Here is a 22,053-nt window from a genome sequence, read left to right as displayed (position 1 = left end):
ATGTGATCAGGATTTGATTTTGGTTAAAGGGTATCATTTGTTAAGTTTTTGCTCTTCTATGACTTTCATTCTTCAGTGATTACAGCGGCATACTTGGAAAAAAGCAAGAAAATCTTTAAAAACAATTCTCTTTTTAGGTGCCATTTGATCTTGGGCACTTGAATTCTCTACTGTAATAGCAAATAAATAGCAAGAATATTTTTTTTGTTGTTTTTTTGGCTACACCACACGGCATGCGGGATCTTAGTTAATTCCCTGACCAGGGCTGGAGCCCAGGCCCCCCTGCAGTGGAGGTGAGGAGTTGTCTTAACCACTGGACCGCCAGAGAAGTCCCCAAATAGCAGTTTTATATGGACACGTTCCTCAGAGTATAGCCATCTTCTAATTATATGGGGTTTCCCTTATATTTTAGTTATAAAAGTTATACAGAAACATTGTTTAAAAATTGAAATTAGGGAATTCCCTGGTGGTCCAGTTTTTCAGACCCAAACTTCTACCACAGGGGTTGAAAATTCAACCTCTGATCAGATGGGTAAGATCCCATCTGCTGTGCAGCAAAAATATAAAATAAATGCAATTTTTTTAAAAATAGAAATGACATAAAGGTAAATGTTAGTACTTCTTCACCACCCATTCCTCAGAAGTAGTCACTGATGGCGGTTTGTTGTGTCTATTCCCAGACCCTGTTTTTGTCCATTTTACAGCTGTTTCTGTTAACAGATTCCTATAAGTGAAATTGCAAGGGTCAAAGGGTTTTTTTGTGGAGTTCCTGTTCTTTTAAATGAGTACCTATTGAAGTTTTCTTATTGGATTTTCTCATCTTTCAGGAGAATTCTCACCCTACCCTTCAGCAGCCTTCACTCCCAGTGAAAGACACAGTACAAGGTATGCTTTTGTTTCCTTGTTATAGCCAATGACAAGTTTATTTTGATTACATATATTTAAGCAGCTGCATGTAGTATATATAGTTTTGTAGTATATATAGTATATAGTTTTGTGGTTGCATGTAGTATATGTTGTTTTATAGTATATATCAGTATATAGCTTTGTAGTTGCATGTTGCAACTACATGTTGCAGTATATATAATACATAGTTTGGTATAATTATCAGCTAATGAAACGTCTATATACTGTGTGCTAGGAGAGTAAGATGTTCACATGGGCTCAAAATATTGCATTTTGTAAAATAACTGGCTGAAATATACATATATTTTAAAATGCCATTCACATGAAAGCCCAAAAGGAAAGAGGCAGCAGAACTGGTTTAGATAAAAGGAGTTCAGGTGTGACATTCATGCACCACATGATCCCTGTTTGGATCTTAAATTTAGGGCAGAAAAGCTGTAAAGGATGTTATTGAGTCATGAGAGAGGATGGGTTAGATAGTGTGCTCTTGTTCTTTGGAGATACCTGCTGAAATACAGGAATCTGCAGAGTTGTGATGTCTGCAGGTCACCCCACATTGTTTTGGGGTTGTATAAACGTAGAGAGGATGAGGGAGAAAACAAATGTCCACAGTTGATAAATTTTAGTGACAATTCTGTTTATTGTATTCCTTTTCGAAATTTTCTATCAATATAAACTTTTCCAAAACTTGGGAAAAACAGAAAGTAACAGATCAAATTTGGCTGTCAGATCATAGATTAGTTTCATAGAACAGCTTAAGGCAGGTAACAGAGGCTTTCATAGTGGAGATAGAGGAACACTTTTTGAAAACTTTGTTTATTATTGATATTCTTAATGTTTATGTTGTTGATGGGTAAACAAAGAGGCTTCTCCCAGTTTGTGAATCCCAGTTTATTTGGTTTTTATTTAAATGACTTGCTCTTAAAGAATGTTTTTAAAGATAATTTTATTTACTCTTATTTTTGGCTGTGCTGCATCTTCGTCGCTGTGCACGGGCTTCCTCTAGTGGTGGCGAGCAGTGTCGACTGTCTAGCTGCGGTGTGCAGCCTTCTCATTGTGGTGGCTTCTCTTATTGTGCAGCACGGGCTCTAGGGCACTTGGGCTTCAGTAATTGCGGCTCACGGTCTCTAGACCACAGACTCAATAGTTGTGGCACAATGTTTTATTTGCTCTGCCGCATGTGGGATCTCCGCAGATCAGGGATCAAACCTGTGTCTCCTACATTGGCAGGTAGATTTTTTACTGCTGAGCCACCAGGGAAACCTGGTCTTAGAATTTGTTTTACCCTGAGTGACTTTTTGAGTATAATACACTAGGCCATCTTGCTTGAGTTTAAGATGCCATCCTGCTGGCCTTGTTAAGTATTTCTTGACTCTTAAGCTTTTTCTCTTAACTTTGAGTTTAGGTGGTTGCAACCCTTATGCACTGGAGTTAGGAAGAAGATTTCAGATATAGTGGTTCCCCCTTGTCCACGCTGATGGCTCAGACCGTAAAGAATCTGCCTGCAGTGCAGGAGACCCAGGCTCGATCCCTGGATCGGGAAGATCCCCTGCCGAAGGGAATGGCTACCCACTCCAGTATTCATGCCTGGAGAATTCCAGGCAGTGAAGCCTGGTTGGCTACAGTCCATAGGGTCGCAGAGTCAGACACAACTGAGCGACTAACACGCACAAACACACACACACACACACAGAGTTCCCCCTTAACCACAGGGGGTACATTCCAGCACCCACAGTGGACACCTGAAACTTCAGGTAGTACCAAAGCTGTGTAGGTTTTTTCCTATACATTTATGGAGCTCCCCTGGTGGCACTAGTGGTAAAGAACTTGCCTGCCAATGCAGGAGACATAAGAGACACAGGTTTGATCCCTGGGTCAGGAAGATCCCCTGGAGGAGGACCTGGCAACCCACTCTAGTATTCTTGCCTGGAGAATACCATAGACAGAGGAGCCTAGTGGGCTACAGTCCATGGGGTCACAAAGAATTGGACATAACTAAAGGAACTTAGCATGCACATACATACATACCTAGGATAAAATTTAACTTATAAATTAGGCACGGTAGGAATTAATGCCTTATAAAATAGAACAGCCATAACAGAAGTTAACATGCATTTGGTCTCTTGCTCTCAAAGTATCTTGCACAGGTTTACAAGATATTCATTCCTAACTAAACACTTTCAATCCTCTTTGATCCTAACTAAACACTTTCATGCATAATTTTTGCAGTTTGAGATGTGATAGCAAAACTAGCATGAATTTTTCCTTCACCATTTCACAGATAATTCATTCTTAATCATAAACCGTAGCAACCTCAGCATATAATTTTTTTTCTTTCCTTAAGTAGAGAAACTTTTCATTTAAAGAAAGCACTTTGCAACTTCTTTTCGGCATATCCCAATTGCCAGCATCACTACTTTGTGTTTTGGGGCTCAAAAGGTGTTTGGGTAAAATAAGGGTTACTTGAACACAGCACTGATATATTGCGATAGTCTATCTGATAACCCAGATGGCTACTAAGTGACTAATGGAATCATTTATGTTTTGAGTGGGACAGAACAGAATGGCATGAGATTTTAACATGCTATTCAGAAAGGCACACAACTTTAATCCTTATGAATTGTTTATTTCTAGGATTTTTCATTTAATATTTTCAGACTGCAATTGGCTGTGGATAACTGAAAACTTGGAAAGTGAAACCATGGATTGGGTGGGGCTACTGTTAGACCCAGCAAACCAGTAAAATACTCAAAAGAAGAAAAATGAAAACTTTTCCAATTTAAGTGATGTGGGCCTTCCATGTATTCCCAGAAAGTTGGGTTTAAATTTAATTTATAAGGGTAAATAGTTTTGATATACCATGTGAGTGTACTATCTAAGGAAATCCTATTACTAAATGTAAATATATAATAGCAGTCAGTCTGTAAAATAGTTAGTTTCCTTAAGCAGATTCTCTGTTTTGGATATCTTTCTTTTCTCATGTATGGCATTTATTAATGATAATGTTTGACTTTTTCTTTTTTTAATGCTTTCAGAAGTAACCAAAGTTCGAAGAAATCTCTTCAACCAGGAAATGATTTCTCCTTCAAAGAGAACTGTAAAGAGGGGGTTGCCCAGAAGCCATTCAGTGTCAGCTGTGGAAGGTCTGGAGTTTGCACATGACAACTTTAAGAGGACCAAAGGTACCGCATTGTAGGGTAACCAAGAGAAGGGTTTCTCAACCTCAAACCAGTCTCCAGACTCTTTGTTGCAGGAGGAGCTCATTAATCTCACGCTTTCCTCTCCTCATTGGTTACCGTCAGTTAATTTTCCACTTGGGATCTCTCTCCCTCCAAGCTTAGATGAAGAATTAATCCTGGTATTTTTCTCATTCCTCCCTTCTGAAAGACAACAGACAAATACCTACTTTATAAAACCAGTTAAACAGAAATGAAAGATGGTGACTAGCTGTTTTCTAATCTTCTGATGTGTTTATTTTTGTTGTTGTTGCTTGTTTGTAATTGAGGTAATTCATGTGTTATAAAATCAACATTTAGTGGTTTTCATTATGTTCACAAAGTTGTGCACATCATGACACATTCCAGAACATTTTCATCATTCCTAAAAGAAACCCTGAACCCATCACTAACCAGTCACTCTCCATTTTTCCCAATCCTCCCAACTGTAGGCAACCACCAGTCTACTTTCTATTTTTATAGATTTCTTATGGGTGTTATAAGAAGAATCATATGGTCTTTGTAACTGGCTTCTTTTACTTTAGCGTAATGTTTTCAAGGTTTATACATGGTGTAGTGTGTCTCAGTATTTCATTTCTTTCTATTGGTAATAATATACCATTGTATGGATAAGCTCCATTTTACTAATCCATTCATCAGTTGGTGGTCATTTAAGTTGTTTCTATCTTTGGCTATTGTGAGTGATGCTACTGTAAACATTCATGTACAAGATTGTGTGTAGACATGTTGTTAATTCTCAGGCATATGCTTAGAAATGAAATTCACTGGGCCACATAATAACTCTGTTTAAGTTTTGAGCAATTACCAAACTTTTCCAAAGTGGCTGTATTCACACTAACAGTGTGTGAGGGTTCTGATTTCTCCACATCCTTGCCACTGCTGTCCATTGTCCCTTTTTGATTCTATTCATCCAGTGGGTGTAAAGTGGTGTGTAATTGCAATTATAAATTGCATTCCCTTGATGACTAATGTTATTAACCTTTTCTTGTGCTAGCTGACTACTTGTATAGCCTCTTTTTTTAGTCTCACCACTTCACGGCATGCAGGATCTTCGTTTCCTGACCAGGGATCAAACCTGCACCCAGAGCAGTGACAATACAGATTCTTAACCAATGGGCTGCCAGGGAAATCCCTGTATAGCTTCTTTGGAGAAATCTTTGCCCATTTTTAAATTGGGTTGCTTTCCAGTCCTCTGTAATGAAAAGGACATCTTTTTTGAGTATTAGTTCTAAGAGGTCTTGAAAGGCTTCATAGAACTGTTCAGCTTCTTCAGCATTACTGGTTGGGGCATAGACTTGGATTACCATGATATTGAATGGTTTGCCTTGGAAACAAACAGAGATCATTCTGTTGTTTTTGAGATTGCATCCAAGTACTGCATTTCAGACTCTTGTTGACCATGATGGCTCCTCCATTTCTTCTAAGGGATTCTTGCCCACAGTAGTAGATAAAATGGTCATCTGAGTTAAATTCACCCATTCCAGTCCATTTTAATTCACTGATTCCTAAAATGTTGATGTTCACACTTGCCGTCTCCTGTTTGACCACTTCCAATTTGCCTTGATTCAGGGACCTAACATTCCAGGTTCCTATGCAATATTGCTCTTTACAGCATCATACTTTACTTCCAGCACCAGTCACATCCACAACTGGGTGGTGTTCTTGCTTTGGCTCTGTCTCTTCATTCTTTCTGCAGTTATTTCTCTGCTGATCTCCAGTAGCATACTGGGTACCTACCAACCTGGGAAGTTAAAACTCAACATTCAGAAAACTAAGATCAAGGCATCTGGTCTCATCACTTCATGGCAAATAGATGGGGAAACAATGGAAACAGTGAGACTATCTTTTGGGCTCCAAAATCACTGCAGATGGTGACTGCAGCCATGAAATTAAAAGATGCACTTGCTCCTTGAAAGAAAAGCTATGACCACCCTAGACAGCATATTAAAAGGCAGAGATGTTACTTTGCCAACAGATGTCTGTCTAGTCAAAGCTATTGTTTTTCCAGTAGTCATGTATGGGATGTGAGAGTTGGACTATAAAGAAAGCTGAGCACTGAAAAATTGATACTTTTGAACTGTGGTGTTGGAGAAGACTCTTGAGAGTCCCTTGGACTGCAAGGAATTCCAACCAGTCTACCCTAAAGGAAATCAGTCCTGAATATTCATTGGAAGGACTGATGCTAAAATTCCAAAACTTTGGCCACCTGATTTGAAGAACTGACTCATTGGAAAAGCCCCTGATGCTGGGAAAGATTGAAGGCGGAAGGCGAAGGGGATGACAGAAGATGAAATGGTTGGATGGCATCACCGACTCAATGGACATGAGTTTGAGCAAGCTTTGGGAGTTGGTGATGGGTAGGGAAGCCTGGCATGCTGCAGTCCGTGGGTTCACAAAGAGTCGGATGAGACTGAGTGACCAAACAGAACTGAAATTGGATTGTGTGTCTTTTTACTATGAGTTGTAAGAGTTCTTTATATAATAGTCTAGATACTAATAGTCTCTCTATCAGATATGTGATTTGCAAATATTTTTACCCCAATTTGTTGGGTTTGCTTTTTGTATTCTTGATAGCGTCCTTTGATATATAAAGTATTTTTAATTTTGATGCTATCCAGTTTGATCTATTTCTGTTGTTCTTTGTGCTTTTGGTAGCATGTCTGAAAATCCATTATTCAACCCAATTTTATGATATTTTAAGATTTTATGGCTTAAAATCTTAAATTAGGTCTTTGACTCACTTCCAGTTAGTTTTTGTGTATTTTGCCTGTGGTTATCCAGCTGTACCAGCCTCATGCAGTGAAAAGACTATTCTTTCCTCCTTGAGTTGTCTTAGGTGCTTTTTGAATTGCTTAGGTGTTAGGGTATTAATTCTTTTTTTAATGTTAGGTAGAATTCATCAATGAAGCCATCTAGTCCTTTTTTCCATTCTGCTCAGATTGGATAATTTTGGTTGTCTTTAAGTTTATTGATTCTTCTGCCTGCTCAAATCTGAGGTTGAAACCCCTCTAGTGAACTTTTCCAGTTATTGTACTTTTCAGCTCTGAAGTTTCTGGTTGGTTCCTTTTTATAATTTCTGTTACGTTATTGATATTCTCACTGTGTTTATCCATTGTTTTCCTTATTTCAGTTCTGTGTTTATTTTTTTTCTTGAGCTCATTTAACATTTTTGACCAGTGATTCCAATGTCTGGGATTTCTCAAGGGTACTTTCTGTCAAATTCTCTTCTTCCTGGACACACTTGCCTGTTTCTTTGTGTGCTTTGTAATTCTTTGTTGAGAGTTAGGTATTCTGAATTTTATAGTCTGTTGACTCTGGAGATAAGATTCTCCCACTCCTGTGAAATCACTGATCTTTGCTTATTGAGAGCCTGTCCACTTGTGCCTTTTCCCAGCTATTTTTACAAAGCATGTATTCCCTCTTGTGTGGTTACTGAAGTTTCTGTTCTGCTGTCTCTGTGATTAGGTGGTAACCTGAAAAAGATTTCCTTAAATGTCTGGCTCCTAAAAGGTGTTCCTGTCCCTGTAAGTCACCTGTTGGACATGGTGGGGGAAAGCTGCTGGCCCCCGAGGGCAGAAATCAGGGCGGAAGTCTGTGCAGGCCCCACAGGGCTCCACTCTCCGAGCACGCTGACTGAACCTTGTAACCCGGAGTTAGAGGACAGGGTCCCCACAGTCTGCTCTGCCTCCCGCCAGCTGCTCCTAGGACGTGGGCCACGCCCCCACAGCCGCAGCGGGGCTGAGGACAGAGGCTGGTCGCTGTTCGGGCACGTCATCCCCTTGCTCAATATCAGGCTCTCCCTTCATTAGGCTCTTTCCTGGCTGTCATTAATGCCAGTCAGGTTCCAGAAGTTCCAAAACAGTTTACTCTGATCATTTTTTTCCTAGTTTACTAGTTGTTTCAGGGGAGGGACCAAACCCTAAAGCTTCCTACTTCACTGTTTTGTATGGTGTCCCTTTCCATGGGGTTGCAATTAATTTCTTAATTTACCCAGTCAAGGTTAATATCAACTTAATTTCAGGAGTGCAACAAAAACTTTGCTCCTCTGTATAGCTATTTTCTACCCCCTTCTGTGTGCTATCTTGTCATACAAATTACATCTTGATACATTGTATGCCCATCAGCACATTTATAATCCTTGCTTCATCTTTGACTCAAAGGAGAAAAGATAGAGAAATAGCAATGCTTTTGTCCTGTTGTTGGCATTCACTTGTACGCTTGCCTCTGCCAGTGCCCTTTGGTTCTCCACTGGACTCCTCCTCCTCCCTCGCGCCCCTCCTTTCAGCCTGAAGGCTGATGGTAGTAGGGATATTCCTTCTAGGGCTGTCTGCCGGTGTCAGGTTCTCTCAGTGTTGTTTCAGGTGTATCTGTGGGGGTGGGGAGGATGTGCTCATTCCCCCTTCGTGTTTGAGTGATAGTTTACAGGGTTTATTGGTGGTGGTGGTTTAGTCCCTAAGTCGTGTCTGACTCTTGCAATCCATGGACTGTAGCCCTCCAGGCTCCTCTGTCCATGGGGTTCTCCAGGCAAGAATCCTGGAGCGGGTTGCCATTTCCTTCTCCAGGGGATCTTCCTGATCCAGGTATCAAATCTGCGTTTCCTGCGTTGCAGGCAGATTGTTTACTGCGGAGCCATCAGAGATTCCCTTACAGGATATGTTGGGTGAGCCAAAAAGTTCATTCGGGTTTTTCTATAAGATGTTATAATAGAATTCTTGATTGAGTCTTTTTCTTTCAACCATGTGCCTTTCATCGCCCCACATTTTTGTCATCCTATGTTTCTGAGGAGAAATCAGCTGTTAATCTTATCAAGGACTGCTTGTACAGGACGGATCGCTGCTTTCTTGGTTCTTTCAAGAGTCTCTCTTTCCCTTTGACTTCTGACGGTTTGATTGTGATTTGTCTGGTGCGGATCTCTGTCTTTATCCTATTTAGGTTTATTGAGCTACTTGGCTATGTAATGTCTTTCATCAGACATCAGAAGTTTTCAACCAGTATTTCTTCAGAGTTTCCCACCTCTTTCTCTCCTCTTTCTCTGGAACTCCCAGTATGTCTTATGTTATGCTTGATTGTGTCCCACGGGTGTCTGAGACTGTTCGTTTTTCTTTCTGTCCCTCAGACTAGATAATCTCAATTACCTGTCTTCAACTTTGATTCTTTCTTTTGCCACCTCATATCAACTCCTAGGCCCCTCTAATGAGTTTTTTATTTTAGATAGTGTACTTTTCGATTTTAGAATTTCTACTTGGTTCTTTTTAACGACATCTCCCTTTATTGATATTCGTACTTGGCAAGTCCTCAGGCTTGTACCTTCCTTTAGTTCTTTAGATATTCTTTTTTATTTTTTAGTTCTTTGAACATATTGCAGATAGCTGATTTAAAGTCTTGTGCTAAGGAATCCATGTCTGAACTTCTTCAGGAATGCTTTCTATTGAATGGGTTTTTTTTTCCCCTGTGTTTATGGGCCGTACTTTCTTATTTCTTGTCTCATATTTTTTGTTGACAACTGGACATGTTAAATATTGAGTCAGCTCTGACAATCAGATTGCCACAGCTCCAGGGCAGAGTTTGTTTTTACTCTTAACTGCTTTTGTTTGTTTACTGAACTAGTTCTTTCAAGTCTGTATTCTGTCAAGTGTAGCCACTAAAATCTCTGCTTGGTTAGCTTAGTGGTCAGCTAAGGGTTGGACAGAGATTTCGTTCCGTGCCTGGAACTAGTAGGTTTACCAGCTTTTGCTGAGGGGCCCTATGTGTGCATTGGCTCACGTCTTCAATACTCAGCCAGACATTTTACAACTCCTGTTTTCTAGAGCCTTGGAGTCAGCCAAAGGTAATAGCCAAGAGGAAATGGTAACCCACTCCAGTATTCTTGCCTGGAGAATTCCATGGACAGGGGAGCCTGGGGGCTGCAGTCCGTGGGGTCACAAAGAGTCAGACACGACTGAGCACGCATGCAAGGGCCTTCTTGGGTCCATCCTGGGCATGCACACAGTCCTCCCGCACATGGCCTTGCAGGTTCCCAGGAGTGTGTCAGAAGTTAGCAGAGTCCCTTGTGGATGTCTCATTCCCCAGCTTTCACATCTAGACTTTTGGTTATCTTGTCTGCCCCACCTCAGGCAACTGTGATGTTTACAGTTGCTGCTGATTGTTTTTAGTAAATGGCTCCCTGGGAAAAAGTTGTTTGTATTGGATGAGTTTTGAGTCAGGTCAAATAGAGATAGGCCCAGTGAGTGGGATTTTCCAGGGAATCGCCAGATAGGCCAAATAGACCATTGTCTGGGAATGGGGCTGTGGAGGAGCTTAGACACCATTCTGTTCACCCAGGGGCCACTGGGCTGTGGTTCTCAAGGGCCAGGGAAGGTAAAGTTCTGCAGGGCTTGCTATTCTTAATTGCTATTCTTGTATTGAATAACTACTCCTTGGATTACTCCAAACTGGTTAATTTCGAGTTCTGGAGAAATTGATGTTCACTTTTGGTCAGTATTCTCATTCCTTTTATGGGGGAGTTTTCTCAGAGGTCCTTACACCACATTCCTGCTGACATCAATCCTCTTCCTAGTCATTTTTATCTCACTTAAAACCAGTCCTCCCGTGAGTAACTTGTCTGCCCTACGCTATTGAGAAAATTTATGCCAGAGCATAAATTAGATTTATCTTTATATTAAATATCTTAACATTGCATGACATATCAGTATTTTCACGTGCCTTATTTAATCATAAGTGCAATAATTTAATTATAAATAAAAGAACCACCAACCAGGTGGACAGAAGTATTAGCCCTAATAAGTAAGAACTTTTTTTTTCAGGATCATTATTTTAAAATTTCATTATATTTTATATTGGATTATTTATTGTTAAACTCTAATAGTGCTGATAAACTGTAATGTCATAGTAAGTCGAATCTTATGGTTAGACCTTGGTCCATGAGACCATTAAGAGCCACTCTGGCTAAGTGTTAAAGCGTATTTAAGTTCAAATTGCTTCCATTGACTTGCTGTTCCTTCTTGATAAGTGTGAAATTTATGTGAAATCTATCCTGTTTACATTTTAGGTTATCGCAAGCTGCTGACCAAGAGTGTGGCTGAGACGCCAGTACACAAGCAAATCTCCGGAAGGCTGCTTCATAGACAGATCAAGGGCAGGTGAGCAACATCCTTGTCTAGCTTCTTCATGCTCCCACACAGCCCTCCTGATCTTATGGGCCATGCTTACCTTCTCATGATATTTGTGACCCAGTCTCAACCATGTTGCTCATCACCAAAGAGCACTTCTGAAAATTCTGTGAGGGCTGGAGAACCATACAAAATGCACTCTGATGTCCAGCCTCTTTCATTTGGCATAATTATTTTAGATTTATCTGTGTTGTTGTATATATCAATAGTTCATTCCATTTTATTGCTGAGTAGTATTCTATTGAATGGATATTGCCTAATTTTAAAATCTATTCATGTGTTGACCTAGGGAAGGAGGGAGTCTCGCTGCCGGGCCTGGGGTGATCCCAGCTAGGCCCGTTCAGGGGTGTGGTGGGGCCACAGTTTTCCATGGCAATTGGTTGCAGTAGGGCAGCTCTTGCTGAATGTTTCTGTCTTGTCTGCTCCTTTCCTGGTTCTTTGTCTAAAGAGAACTAACTTTCCTCAGGGAAGTTTTTGTCTGCACCTCTCAGTGTTTGGGGGTCATCAGCTTGTTGAGCACCCAATCCAGGATCTATGACACAAACACAAACCCCAGAGCCCACTGCTCTGTGTCTCTTCAGGTCGTGCGGTCCTCAGTCTTCTCTCCACCTTTGAGGGCCTTCTGCTTGCTCTGTATGTAACATCCAGGGTTCTTAGCTGTACATGAGAGGAAGAATGGGAGAAGTACATCTACTCCTTGTCGAGGCTACATCTGGACATTATTTGTTGTGTGGATTTTACACACTTGTGCTCATTTATATACAGGGTAAATTGTAAGAAGTGAAATTTGTGGATCAAACGGTATACAAATTTAACTTTGTCAAACTACTTAAAAAAAAAAAATGTTCTTACCCTTTCACTCTTGACAGTGATGTCTGAGAGTACCTGCCCACAGTGATGTCACCAAGACCACTTGTGGTCTTTGTTACCTTGTGAGGTGAGAACCGGTAGGTCTGTGATGTGCGTTATTTATGAGTGATGCTGAATTGTCCTTGTACCCACTGTTCTTCAAGGTCCTCTGATCCTGGTCCTGATATTAACATCGTTGAAGAGTCCCCAGAGAAAGGAGAAGATGGTATTACCTACTTTTGTTTGTTTTGGGGTTCTGGGCTTTTGTGTTTTCTCTACTTTCTATGGAAACTTTTCTGGACTTGTATTCTTGCTCAGCATATCCATTGTGACAGCTCTGGGCCCACAGTGTATATCAGTACATGTTAATTGGTGAATGATCTGTTGTTACACAGAGTATACTGAGAGTTTCTGGAGAAGAAATATTTTTACATAATAGAAATGGGATTCAGAGTGAACGCTAAACTATGTTAATATAAGGTACTGTGGGGCTTCCCTGGTGGCTCAGTGGTAAACAATGTTTACCGCAGGAGACATGGGTTCCATCCCTGATTGGGAAGTTCCCACATATTGCGGAGCAGCTAAGCCATGTGCCACAACTATGAGCCTGTGCTCTAGAGCCCGGGAGCCACAATAAAAGAAGCCTGTGCAGCACAACCAGAGAGTAGCCCCCACGTGCTGCACTTGGAGAAAAGCTCGTGAAGCAACAAAGACCCAGCTTAGCCAAAAATTAACAATAAAAACCTGTGGCCTGTTTTTAAAGTATACATGAAGGAGCGGTTTCCAAAAACATATTTTTTTAAAATCAAGTAGTTTATTGTAGAAAAATTAGAAAACATAGAGAAGCCAAAAAATTAACACTTGGTAATCCCACAAATCAGAAATACTCTAACATTTAGCTTTAATAGTACTCTTACAGGTGTTGTTTCTGTACAAATATATGTAACATAAGTATGAAAACTGTGATTTAAAACTTTTTAATGAAAGTCACACTCTGCAAACCTTTTTTATCACTCTACATAATGCTTCAAGATGGCAGTTCATAATATTTATGCAGATTACAGTTCTGGAGGGGTCGGGTTTTTTTGGGTGGTTTTTTTTTTTTTTAATTTGCTGGGGCCACATATCTTAGCCCTCCTAGCTTTGTCACACTTCAAAGATCTCAAAACCAAGAGCTTGTCCAGTTTCCATCTTTTGCGTGAAAGTGTTAGTTGCTCAGTCATGTCTGACTGTTTGCAACCCCATAGACTGTGGCCCACCAGGCTCCTCTGTCCATGGAATTCTCCAGGCAAGAATACTGGAGTGGGTATCCATTCCTTTCTCCAGGAGGATCTTCCAACCCAGGAACCCAGGTCTCCTGCACTGCAGGCAGATTCTTTACTGCCTGAGGCACCAGAGAAGCCCCTCTTGTACACGGTGTCACATAGATCTTAACCATTTCATAGGGGAAACAGCGAGCTTGCATTTCTTCTTGGTTACTTACTGTGATTCTGGTCTTACAGTGGGGAGTTTGAGACGAAGTCCTCGAATCAAGCAGTTGGCGTTCAGCAGGACGAACTCGGCTTCCTTCTACTCTGTGTCTCAGCCAAAGTCTCGAAGTATACAGAGAGTTCACTCATTCCAGCAAATGAAATCAGGTACACACTTTGCCTACCTGTCTTTAGAGGTCCACAAAAATTTGGTGGGAAAAGAATGAAATTTGATATTGGAGAAACAGGTCAGGTACAGTAAGTTGCCTATGTATGAACCTTCAGATATGAGCTTTCAAAGATGATAACATGTGTTAGAATGTCCAATCATGTAAGCACACCTGTCTGGTATACGTTGTCATGTGCATGCATCTTCTACAAGTGGTTGTATTTGTATGTACTTTACAGTACTGTACAGGGTACAGTAGTACAATGTCTTTATTTCAAGCCCAGGATGTCTGGAAGCAGCATAGAAACAGTGGTGATGTAGCTGGTGGTTGTTGCTTGATGCCAGCTGTTGTACTGTACTATGCAAGGTACTGTGCTGCAAGGTTAGGAATATTTTAATCTTTGTGTGAAAAATATTACAAACCAATTATAATACAGTACTACATAGCCAATTGTGTTAGCTGGGTACCTCGGCTGACTTTGGACTTAGGAACAAGTTGGACTTACAAATGCGCTCTCGGAACAGAACTTGTTTGTATGCAGGGAACTTATGGTATAAATATTTGAGGCTCAGAGTGATGACCAGATGAACAGGTGACCACAGCCACCATTATCAGAGTCACCCCTTTGGCTTCCTATGGCTGGCTATCCACACTATCCTTGTAGGTACTGCATTCATTCCAGAGGAAATGACCTGTAATTTCCTCCATACATTCAGATCCTATGGGAAGTTATCCCCAGATTGAAGGTACTGTATGACCTTCATCCTTTTATCTATTATCAACTTTGCTCATCAGATGTATCTTTTTATACTTGTCTTTTCAAATTAAATTATTTCAGTTGCCCACACCTCCTAACATAGGGACTGGGCTTGATACGCAGTCTCAGAATGCAATAAAGCAGCACTTGTTACCACTGCTGTCATAATTAGGTGGGATTTCCTCCATTTGTTCCCAAATTGTCATCTTTCTTATATAGACTGGCTGTTTTATGAGTATTGGATGGGGGGTGAGAGGGCAGGAGTTGAGAAAGAATTAAATATTGTCACTGTTTTTGACTTGCAGACCAAAGAGAAAACTCTCCAGTCCAAAATATTCGGTCTCCCAAGAGACTTCTATTCGGGGCAGTGTCTGAGATGATCAGTCCCTCAGAGAAGGGCTCAGCACGGATTAAAAGGCCTTCAGGAAACACTCTGGGTTCTGAAATACCTACAGCCTATCAGGTATAAAATTACTATGATGTTTAAAGTAGTACAGTTTGGGGAAAATGTAGACATGGGCAAGGAAAGCCACTGAGGCGAGTAAGGAAGAGAAGATAATAATAGAGATTTGAGGTGGTTGGGGCTGACTTGATGAAAGATTATTGGGTATATGGGGACTTAAGGTAGCAGCTGGACTGAGCAGATAGATCTCACCTAGCTCTTGGGTTCATCTCTGTTTATATTGGACACAAATCTATATCTATCTGAAATGTGCAGTAGCATTCTCTCCAGTTCCGTTAGATTGCCCACTCGATCCAGTCACCCATGTTAGAAACCTGGTAGTCATCTTGGACTTCTCCCTCTCCTCAGGCTTGGCTAATCAGTCAGTCCTGCCCATTTTACTGACAACCTGATACCCATTCCCTCCTCTCCATCCCTTCAGTTCCTACCCTAGTTCACTTCTGCCTGCAACACTTCCGAAGCCTCTTCGCTCTCAAATCCGCCCCACCCCCAGAGGTTGGCGGGACCTCTGTGACCCCATCGGGTGCTTCTCTGACTACCTCACTGTGCTGGAAGCTCTACAGACTCTGCCCCAAACCACTTAGGGATCGGGGGGACACAGAGAGAGCTGTGGGGAAGGGTCCATAGGACCATATTCCGTCTCCTCCCTGGACAGGCAAGGACCTCCATGGTCTGATCCCTGCTCGCCCATCTCTGCTTTACATTCCACCTTCCCACAGCCTCAGGATGCACATAGCTGCTGTTTTTCACTTTTGTGCCTTTGCTCATACTGCTGTCTGTGCCTCAGGTTCCCTCTCCCGCACTGTCCACCTTGTGTCTTCACCTGCCGACACCCATTCTTTTAAGACCTGACTCTGTCCGTTGCCCCCCACCCCCAGCTGGGTTAGACAGCCAGCCCTTCTGTGCTCCCAGTGTCCCGGGCACGCCCCGTCATTACATCAGCCAGTGTATTATCATCCGTCTGTGTGCTAAGTTGCTTTAGTCATGTCTCTTTGCAACCCTATTGACTGTAGCCCACCAGGCTCCTCTGTCCATGGGTTTCTTCAGGCAAGAATACTGGAGTGTGTTGCCATTTCCTCCTCCAGGGAATCTTCCCCTCATCTGTCTATACTCCACATGAAATGCCAACTGGACCAGGACTCTTGAGATAATAAGATTACACAATAGTTGTCAGACTGCCTTACTTGTTGGAATTAACTGCAGTGTACGCAAGAAGGGAAGTTTTTTTGTTGGGAAGGTTCCTCTCTGAGATGTTATCTTTGTTGCTGTGTATCCATAGAGTCCATAGTTTCACCTCAATCCCCCCCACCCCGGCTTTCTGCTCACATTTTGCCTGATGCATATCAGGTACTTAAAAACACATGTTGAAGGCGAGTGAATAGCAGATGATGTGGCTCCTAAAGGTTACTTCAGGCAAAGATCAGAAATAGTTTTCTCCTTGGAGGAAAAGACAGCTGTGAGTAGTGAGTGGAGTGATAGAGGCAAAGCATATTTTCACTGTAGTGTGCAAATTACTAAAACAATTTGTCTTAGAAGAAATGAAGTTTGGATAAAGTGCTTAGTGCTAGAAAAAGTTGACAAGTAAAATCTGGGTCATGTTTTGGAAGTGGAAATGTGTCACTGTATGAAATCCAACTTATCATTCCTTTGGCTGATGATAAACCTCCCACTGGACTTTTTAATCTTCTTAGAGATCATTAAAACATTTCCGAGACTATGGGTTATGATGTTCAAAGCACTGAAATAAGCATCTTTCTTTACAGACGCCTGAGAAGAGTTACTGGAAGTCTCCAGGCTCTTGTAAAGCCACACCAAGAAAGGTCCCTCAGACACCACAGACTCCACTGCGCACCCCAGAAAGGCTGCAGAAATCCCCTGCAGAAATGACCCCTGCCAAACAGGTCATTTTTAAGGAATTCTTAAAAGACTTCTCCCCACATGGCTGGGATTCACTATCGCGACCAAAAGTCACCCCTCGGAAAGGACATTCCCTGGCAAAAGGTGCCTCTCCTCTTGAAAAGGTACCGAGAACTCCTCAGAGACAAGGTGGTCAGCCCCCCAGATTTTTGCAGAATTCTTCTTGGCCATGTTTGGCGGACTCCAGTCCAGAAAGCACTTCCTGTCCAGCAGCCCTGGTTTCATCAACTGCCCAGACCAGGAGTGAGTGTCTGACCCCCAGCAGATCCTCTGCTCGAGCACCTCCCAGGGCAGCAGCCTCGGGGCTCCAGAAACAAGCCGCTTCTGAGGGCACATCTCCAAGTCAGAAACACCAGCTCCCCCGGGGCTCTGAAGCGCCCCAGGCAGAGAAGCTGCCGCAGCTGTGGAATAACAAAGCTGTCAAAACCCCAGAGAGACCAGGGAACGCAGCTCTGACTTCTCCAAAAAAACCCGTTACCTCTCCTTCACGTGGTATTTCTAAGAAGAGTTCACTTGGGTTATTTCCCATAGCATCTCCTTCCTCTGGACAAGTGGGCTGGCAAGAGGCCCAGAAATCACCCAGCATCACCACACCTCCTTCCTGTCCTGCTCCCTTGACGCCCCCCAGTGCTTCACAGGTAGCTCCGTCTGACCTCTGGCCCCCTCCGCCCCCTTCTAAACATGGGAAACGGCATAAAAAGACCTTGGAAACAGAACAAGAGTTCCTGGAGGGCCAGCCTGACAGCTTGGCTCCTCTGAGGGCTGCCATAACTGACAACCCAACTGCCATCACAGACGCTGGAAAGAACCAGAAGGCAGTGACCCTCTCTCCTCCAGCTTCGTCTGAAACACACAGTTACCCTGGACCTGGCTTTGGGGGGGACTGGCACACGTCCTCTCCTTTGCTTGTTGCAACAGACTCGGACTGTCTCACTCTCCTGGATGAAGCTGAGCACCATGGCCGTGATAACTTAAAAAGCAGCATTTCACCCCTGGACGAAGGTGAGGGGTTAAGGCCAGGTACATGTGAGAAGCCGTCTCCATGTGACCCCGGGATTCCTCCCACCTCTCCTTCCTCTGGGCCCCGCTCTCCGCTGACCCCCCACTACGACGCGCACTGCATGGCGGGCACGAAGCAGCACCAGGCGGCCACGCAGCTCGAGGATCAGCAGGCGTCAGCCTGGCCCTGCAGAGCCCCTGCCAGCCCGCAGGCCTATGAGGTTGAGCTGGAGATGCAAGCTTCTGGCCTCCCCAAGCTCCGAATTAAAAAGATAGACTCCAGCTCTTTGCCAGCAGCCGAGCCCCCGCCAAGGGAGGAGAGCGCCCTCCCCGGTCCCAGTGTGCCCAGGGCCAGCAGGTCCTCGGGCAAACCCGAAGCCCCCTGCCTTCACCCCTCACACAGCACCCCTGGCAAGAGTGGGGGACAGACCTATATCTGCCAGTCATGCACCCCCACCCGCTGCCCCTACAGTACCCCCTCTCCATTCCAGACAGACGTTGGAGTTCCTTGGACCCCATCCCCCAAGCACAGTGGGAAGACGACTCCTGACACAATTAAAGACTGGCCCCGCAGGAAGAGGGCGGTGGACTGCAGCCTCGGCCCCTCTGCTGGGAGGAGCGAGGTCGGTGCCGACCTTCCCGGGGGAGTGTCGCCACTGGAGCCGGAGGGCAAGGAGCGAGGCCTGGAACTTGGCATTGGCGGGGCCCCCGTCCTGGGGGAGTTTGAGCTGGAGGGCGTGTGTCAGCTGCCAGACCAGTCTCCTCCCAGGGACAGCATGCCCATGGCTGAGGAGGCCTTCTCCTGGGGACAGTTTGGGTTGGGATCTAGGAAGAGATGCCTCTCCGCTAAGGAGGTGGCTGAACGTCACACGAAGAGGATCTGCGACCAGCAGGGAGACTCGGAAGAGTGGTCTCCAGGCACGAGTGTTCGCCAGTTACCCTCCACGGCGGACGACGGGGCGTTCGTCCCAGGTGAGTTGGCCATGTTGGGCCATGTGGGCACGGCAGCTCCGAGGGGACTCCGGGGGAGGCTCGGGCTTCCTTGTCGGGGCCGCAGGCTGCGCTGACCGTGCCATCACTCCAGGTGCCACCCCGCCTCCCGGCTGTGCCGTGCGGAGGTGCCTCTCTGCCAGCGGGCTGCAGGCGCTGACCCACTCTCCGCTGCTGTTCCAGGGGAAGACACCCTCCTCTCAGCGTAAAGATGCCAGAGGTAATTTGTTGGCAGTCCTAGAGACATCACCAGGATCTAACTAATGTCCTTTGGTTAGCTTGATCTCAAGTTACCTCTGGGGTTTTCAGGCAGTTGAATCTTGGAGGTGTCATAGGGTTAGGGTGGTTTTATCCCCCACCTTCTCATGGGCTCCCAGAGAAACACCACTTTAGAACGTACGTGCTTTTAAACCACCACCACCAAAAAAAAACCCTCAAAATCCTGCCAGATTAGCTTCTTGAAGACAGTGACAGAAGTGGGCACAGCCACTGACTGCTCGTCTGCGGCCCCTGGGATCGGAGGGCGGGGAACATGAGTGGGAGGTGGTGTGTGTCGAGCCGGCCAGCCGTTTCTCCTCAGGTTACACCCGTTTCCATCCATTATCATCACCCTTCAGACTCTGGGATTCCCCTCGACCCCACCTGGGAAGAATGGGATTGAACCTATTAACTGCACTGCATGGCTAGAATTGTTGAGGGGGGTGCAGGAGGCGGGGTCGCCAATGGTTCTCCTCCCTCAAGACCATGATATAAATCATGAGAAATAGCAAAGCCCCCATAACCTGAGACAAAAAGAAGGTGCAGAAAACTGAAGTGCCACAGGTTTTCTGCATTTTCAGTTACTTGTTGCCATTTGCTCAGTGTTTACATTAAGAGTAGAGGGCCTGATAAACAGCGTGGGGAATGGATGCTTCCATGGGATGAGCACGCCTACAAGCAATGCTGGTTTTCTTAAGTCCGTCTTCATGCGTAACCCTGTGCAGGTCAAGCCCACTTTCCTCTGTGTGTTCTCGGTCACGTCCTGCATGATAAGTCTTTCTGCCTTTTTCTAGATGAGGATGCGGATGTATTTTCCCCCACGGCAGAAGACTCTCCTTTCAGCCGGGCATTCTCCAGGAGACGCCCTAACATCAGAACTTATTCACGGAAGAAGCTGCTCAGCTAGTTAGAATGGAACCGTCTGGGGGACGTGTAACTACAAACACTACCGACTTTGCCTGGAGCCACTGCACTTCCTCACTAAAGTGCTCTGAGAGCAGTTTTCTCTGGACATACATGGAATTCCAGGCGTGTAGAATAAACACATGCTTAAGTCATGTACCCAGAAACCCGGTCCATCTGAGCCAGGGCCCTGCCAGCCCACTCCTCATGTAACCCTCAGCTTGCTGCACAGAAACGGGAATAACCAGGGCTTAATGGAACTGAGGAAATTTAAAACCTGAAGGTGAAGTCAGCTAGGTCCCCATGGCAGAAACAAACTGGTGGCCTGGTCCCAAGCCTCTTTTACCAGGATCAGCTTTTAGAGTTCCAGTAGAATGCCTTCAAGTTTTCAAATCCCCCCTCTGGAATCCATCCACCCCCAAGCCCAGCCCTAATCCACCACGCCTGCCTGGCCTTAGTGAGGTGGTGTAACTGGTGGTATAACTCAGAGGCGGCCTGGGTGTCCAGAATCAGACAAGAACTGTAAGGGCAGGATCCCATTCCAGCCCCACATCAACTGACCATGGCAAGTTCAGAATACTCTGTGTCACTTGCGAAGTGGGAGAAGGACCCCCTATGTTGGTCCCTCGAGTTGCTATAAGGCCAGGACCCCAAGACAGGCAGCACTTGGAAGCAACGTACGCGAAACAGAAGGCCGTGTCACAGGGGTAGAATAAAGGTTTGCATTCCCTGTGTAACAATAAAATCACCTCTAGCTATTTAGCATATATAGACATTCCAGCCTGAGGTTAAATATGACCATGGTCCAGCTCTAGTGGTTTCCAGAGCAGCCATATCTCAAGGTCTGCCCTGGGAGCCGGCCAGTCCCCGGCACGGTTCCGGTCCTTCACAGGGAAACCCACCTTAGTCGTGGAGCTGTCCAGGGCACCCCACATCCCAGCTGGCTGTCAAGTCCAGGCCAGGGCCTGGGCTAACAGCTGATTCAGAACCATCTCACGGTCTCTGAAAAGCTTTCAAGCCTATTGTGTTTCCAAATCTGAGTCCTCCTGTGATCTTATAAATAAAACCTTTAAGTTAAACTCCCATTATTTTCTCCCTCCAGAGATTGTTTTATTATAAAATGGTTTTCTGAAACTCAAGCCAAAAGGTGGCAGAGAGAGACAGAGACAGGGTGGTGGAATAGAAGGACTTGTCTCCTCTCAGGAAAACACCAAAATCACAACTGCTAAACAACCATCAACAAAAAAGGCTCGAACCTACCAAAAATACTCTACACCCAAAGACCAAGAAGAACCACAAGACAGGAGGGGCGCTTTCATGATGTAATCAAATCCCACACCTGCAGAGGTTCTCCCACAGGAGTGAGGTCTGAGCCCACATTAGGCTCCCAGCCTGGGGGTCTGGCATCGGGGGGAGGAGCCCCCAGAGCATTTGGCTTGAGTGCAGGAGCGCCACAGGACTGGGGGAGACAGGTTCCACTCTTGAAGGCACACACAAGGTTTCATGAGCCCTGGGACCCAGGGCAGAGCAGCTCCATTAGAGCCTGAACCAGACCTACCTGCAGGTCTCAGAGGGTCTCCTGGAGGCGGAGGTTGGCCATAGCCCACTGCAAGGGCAGGAACACCAGTGGTGGAGGCCCTGTGGTATATTCCTCAGCTGAGCTCTGGAGGTGGAGGTCGGCTGTGGCTTACCATGGGGACAAGGACACTGGTGGCAGACACCTCGGAAAATAATCATTGGTGTGAGGTCGCCGTTTTTGCACCAAGACCTGGCCCCACCCGACAGCCTGCCTGCTGCCAACTCCAGTGCTGGCATGCCTCAGGCCAAACCAACAGGGTAGAAACAGTGCCTCCCATCAGCACCCAGGCTGCCTAAAACAGGAGCCAGCAGCCGCCTACAAACCCCTTGACAGAGTCCTGAGCCAGAGGAAAAACCCTGCTCCACCCACCAGTGGGCAGGTACCAGTC

General features: G+C 44.7%; 1 protein-coding gene across 1 annotated transcript in view; it reads left to right on the top strand.

Annotated features, from left to right (window-relative positions):
- TICRR (TOPBP1 interacting checkpoint and replication regulator) overlaps positions 1-21,171 on the top strand; it is a 40,792-nt gene extending 19,621 nt beyond the window's left edge. The window contains exons 14-22 of the mRNA XM_020909362.2: positions 828-885; positions 3,942-4,088; positions 11,191-11,281; positions 12,325-12,386; positions 13,663-13,797; positions 14,862-15,019; positions 16,783-18,907; positions 19,020-19,145; positions 19,978-21,171. Of these exons, the coding sequence (XP_020765021.2) occupies positions 828-885; positions 3,942-4,088; positions 11,191-11,281; positions 12,325-12,386; positions 13,663-13,797; positions 14,862-15,019; positions 16,783-18,907; positions 19,020-19,145; positions 19,978-20,090 (3,015 nt within the window). The 3' untranslated portion in view covers positions 20,091-21,171. The remainder of the gene's footprint in view (positions 1-827; positions 886-3,941; positions 4,089-11,190; positions 11,282-12,324; positions 12,387-13,662; positions 13,798-14,861; positions 15,020-16,782; positions 18,908-19,019; positions 19,146-19,977) is intronic.
- Positions 21,172-22,053: the final 882 nt, after the last annotated feature.

The sequence above is a fragment of the Odocoileus virginianus genome, chromosome 16 (genome assembly GCF_023699985.2).
Source record: "Odocoileus virginianus isolate 20LAN1187 ecotype Illinois chromosome 16, Ovbor_1.2, whole genome shotgun sequence".
Lineage (NCBI taxonomy): Eukaryota > Metazoa > Chordata > Mammalia > Artiodactyla > Cervidae > Odocoileus > Odocoileus virginianus.
Note: the sequence above shows the minus strand (reverse complement) of the source record. Positions and strands in the feature narration are given on the sequence as shown.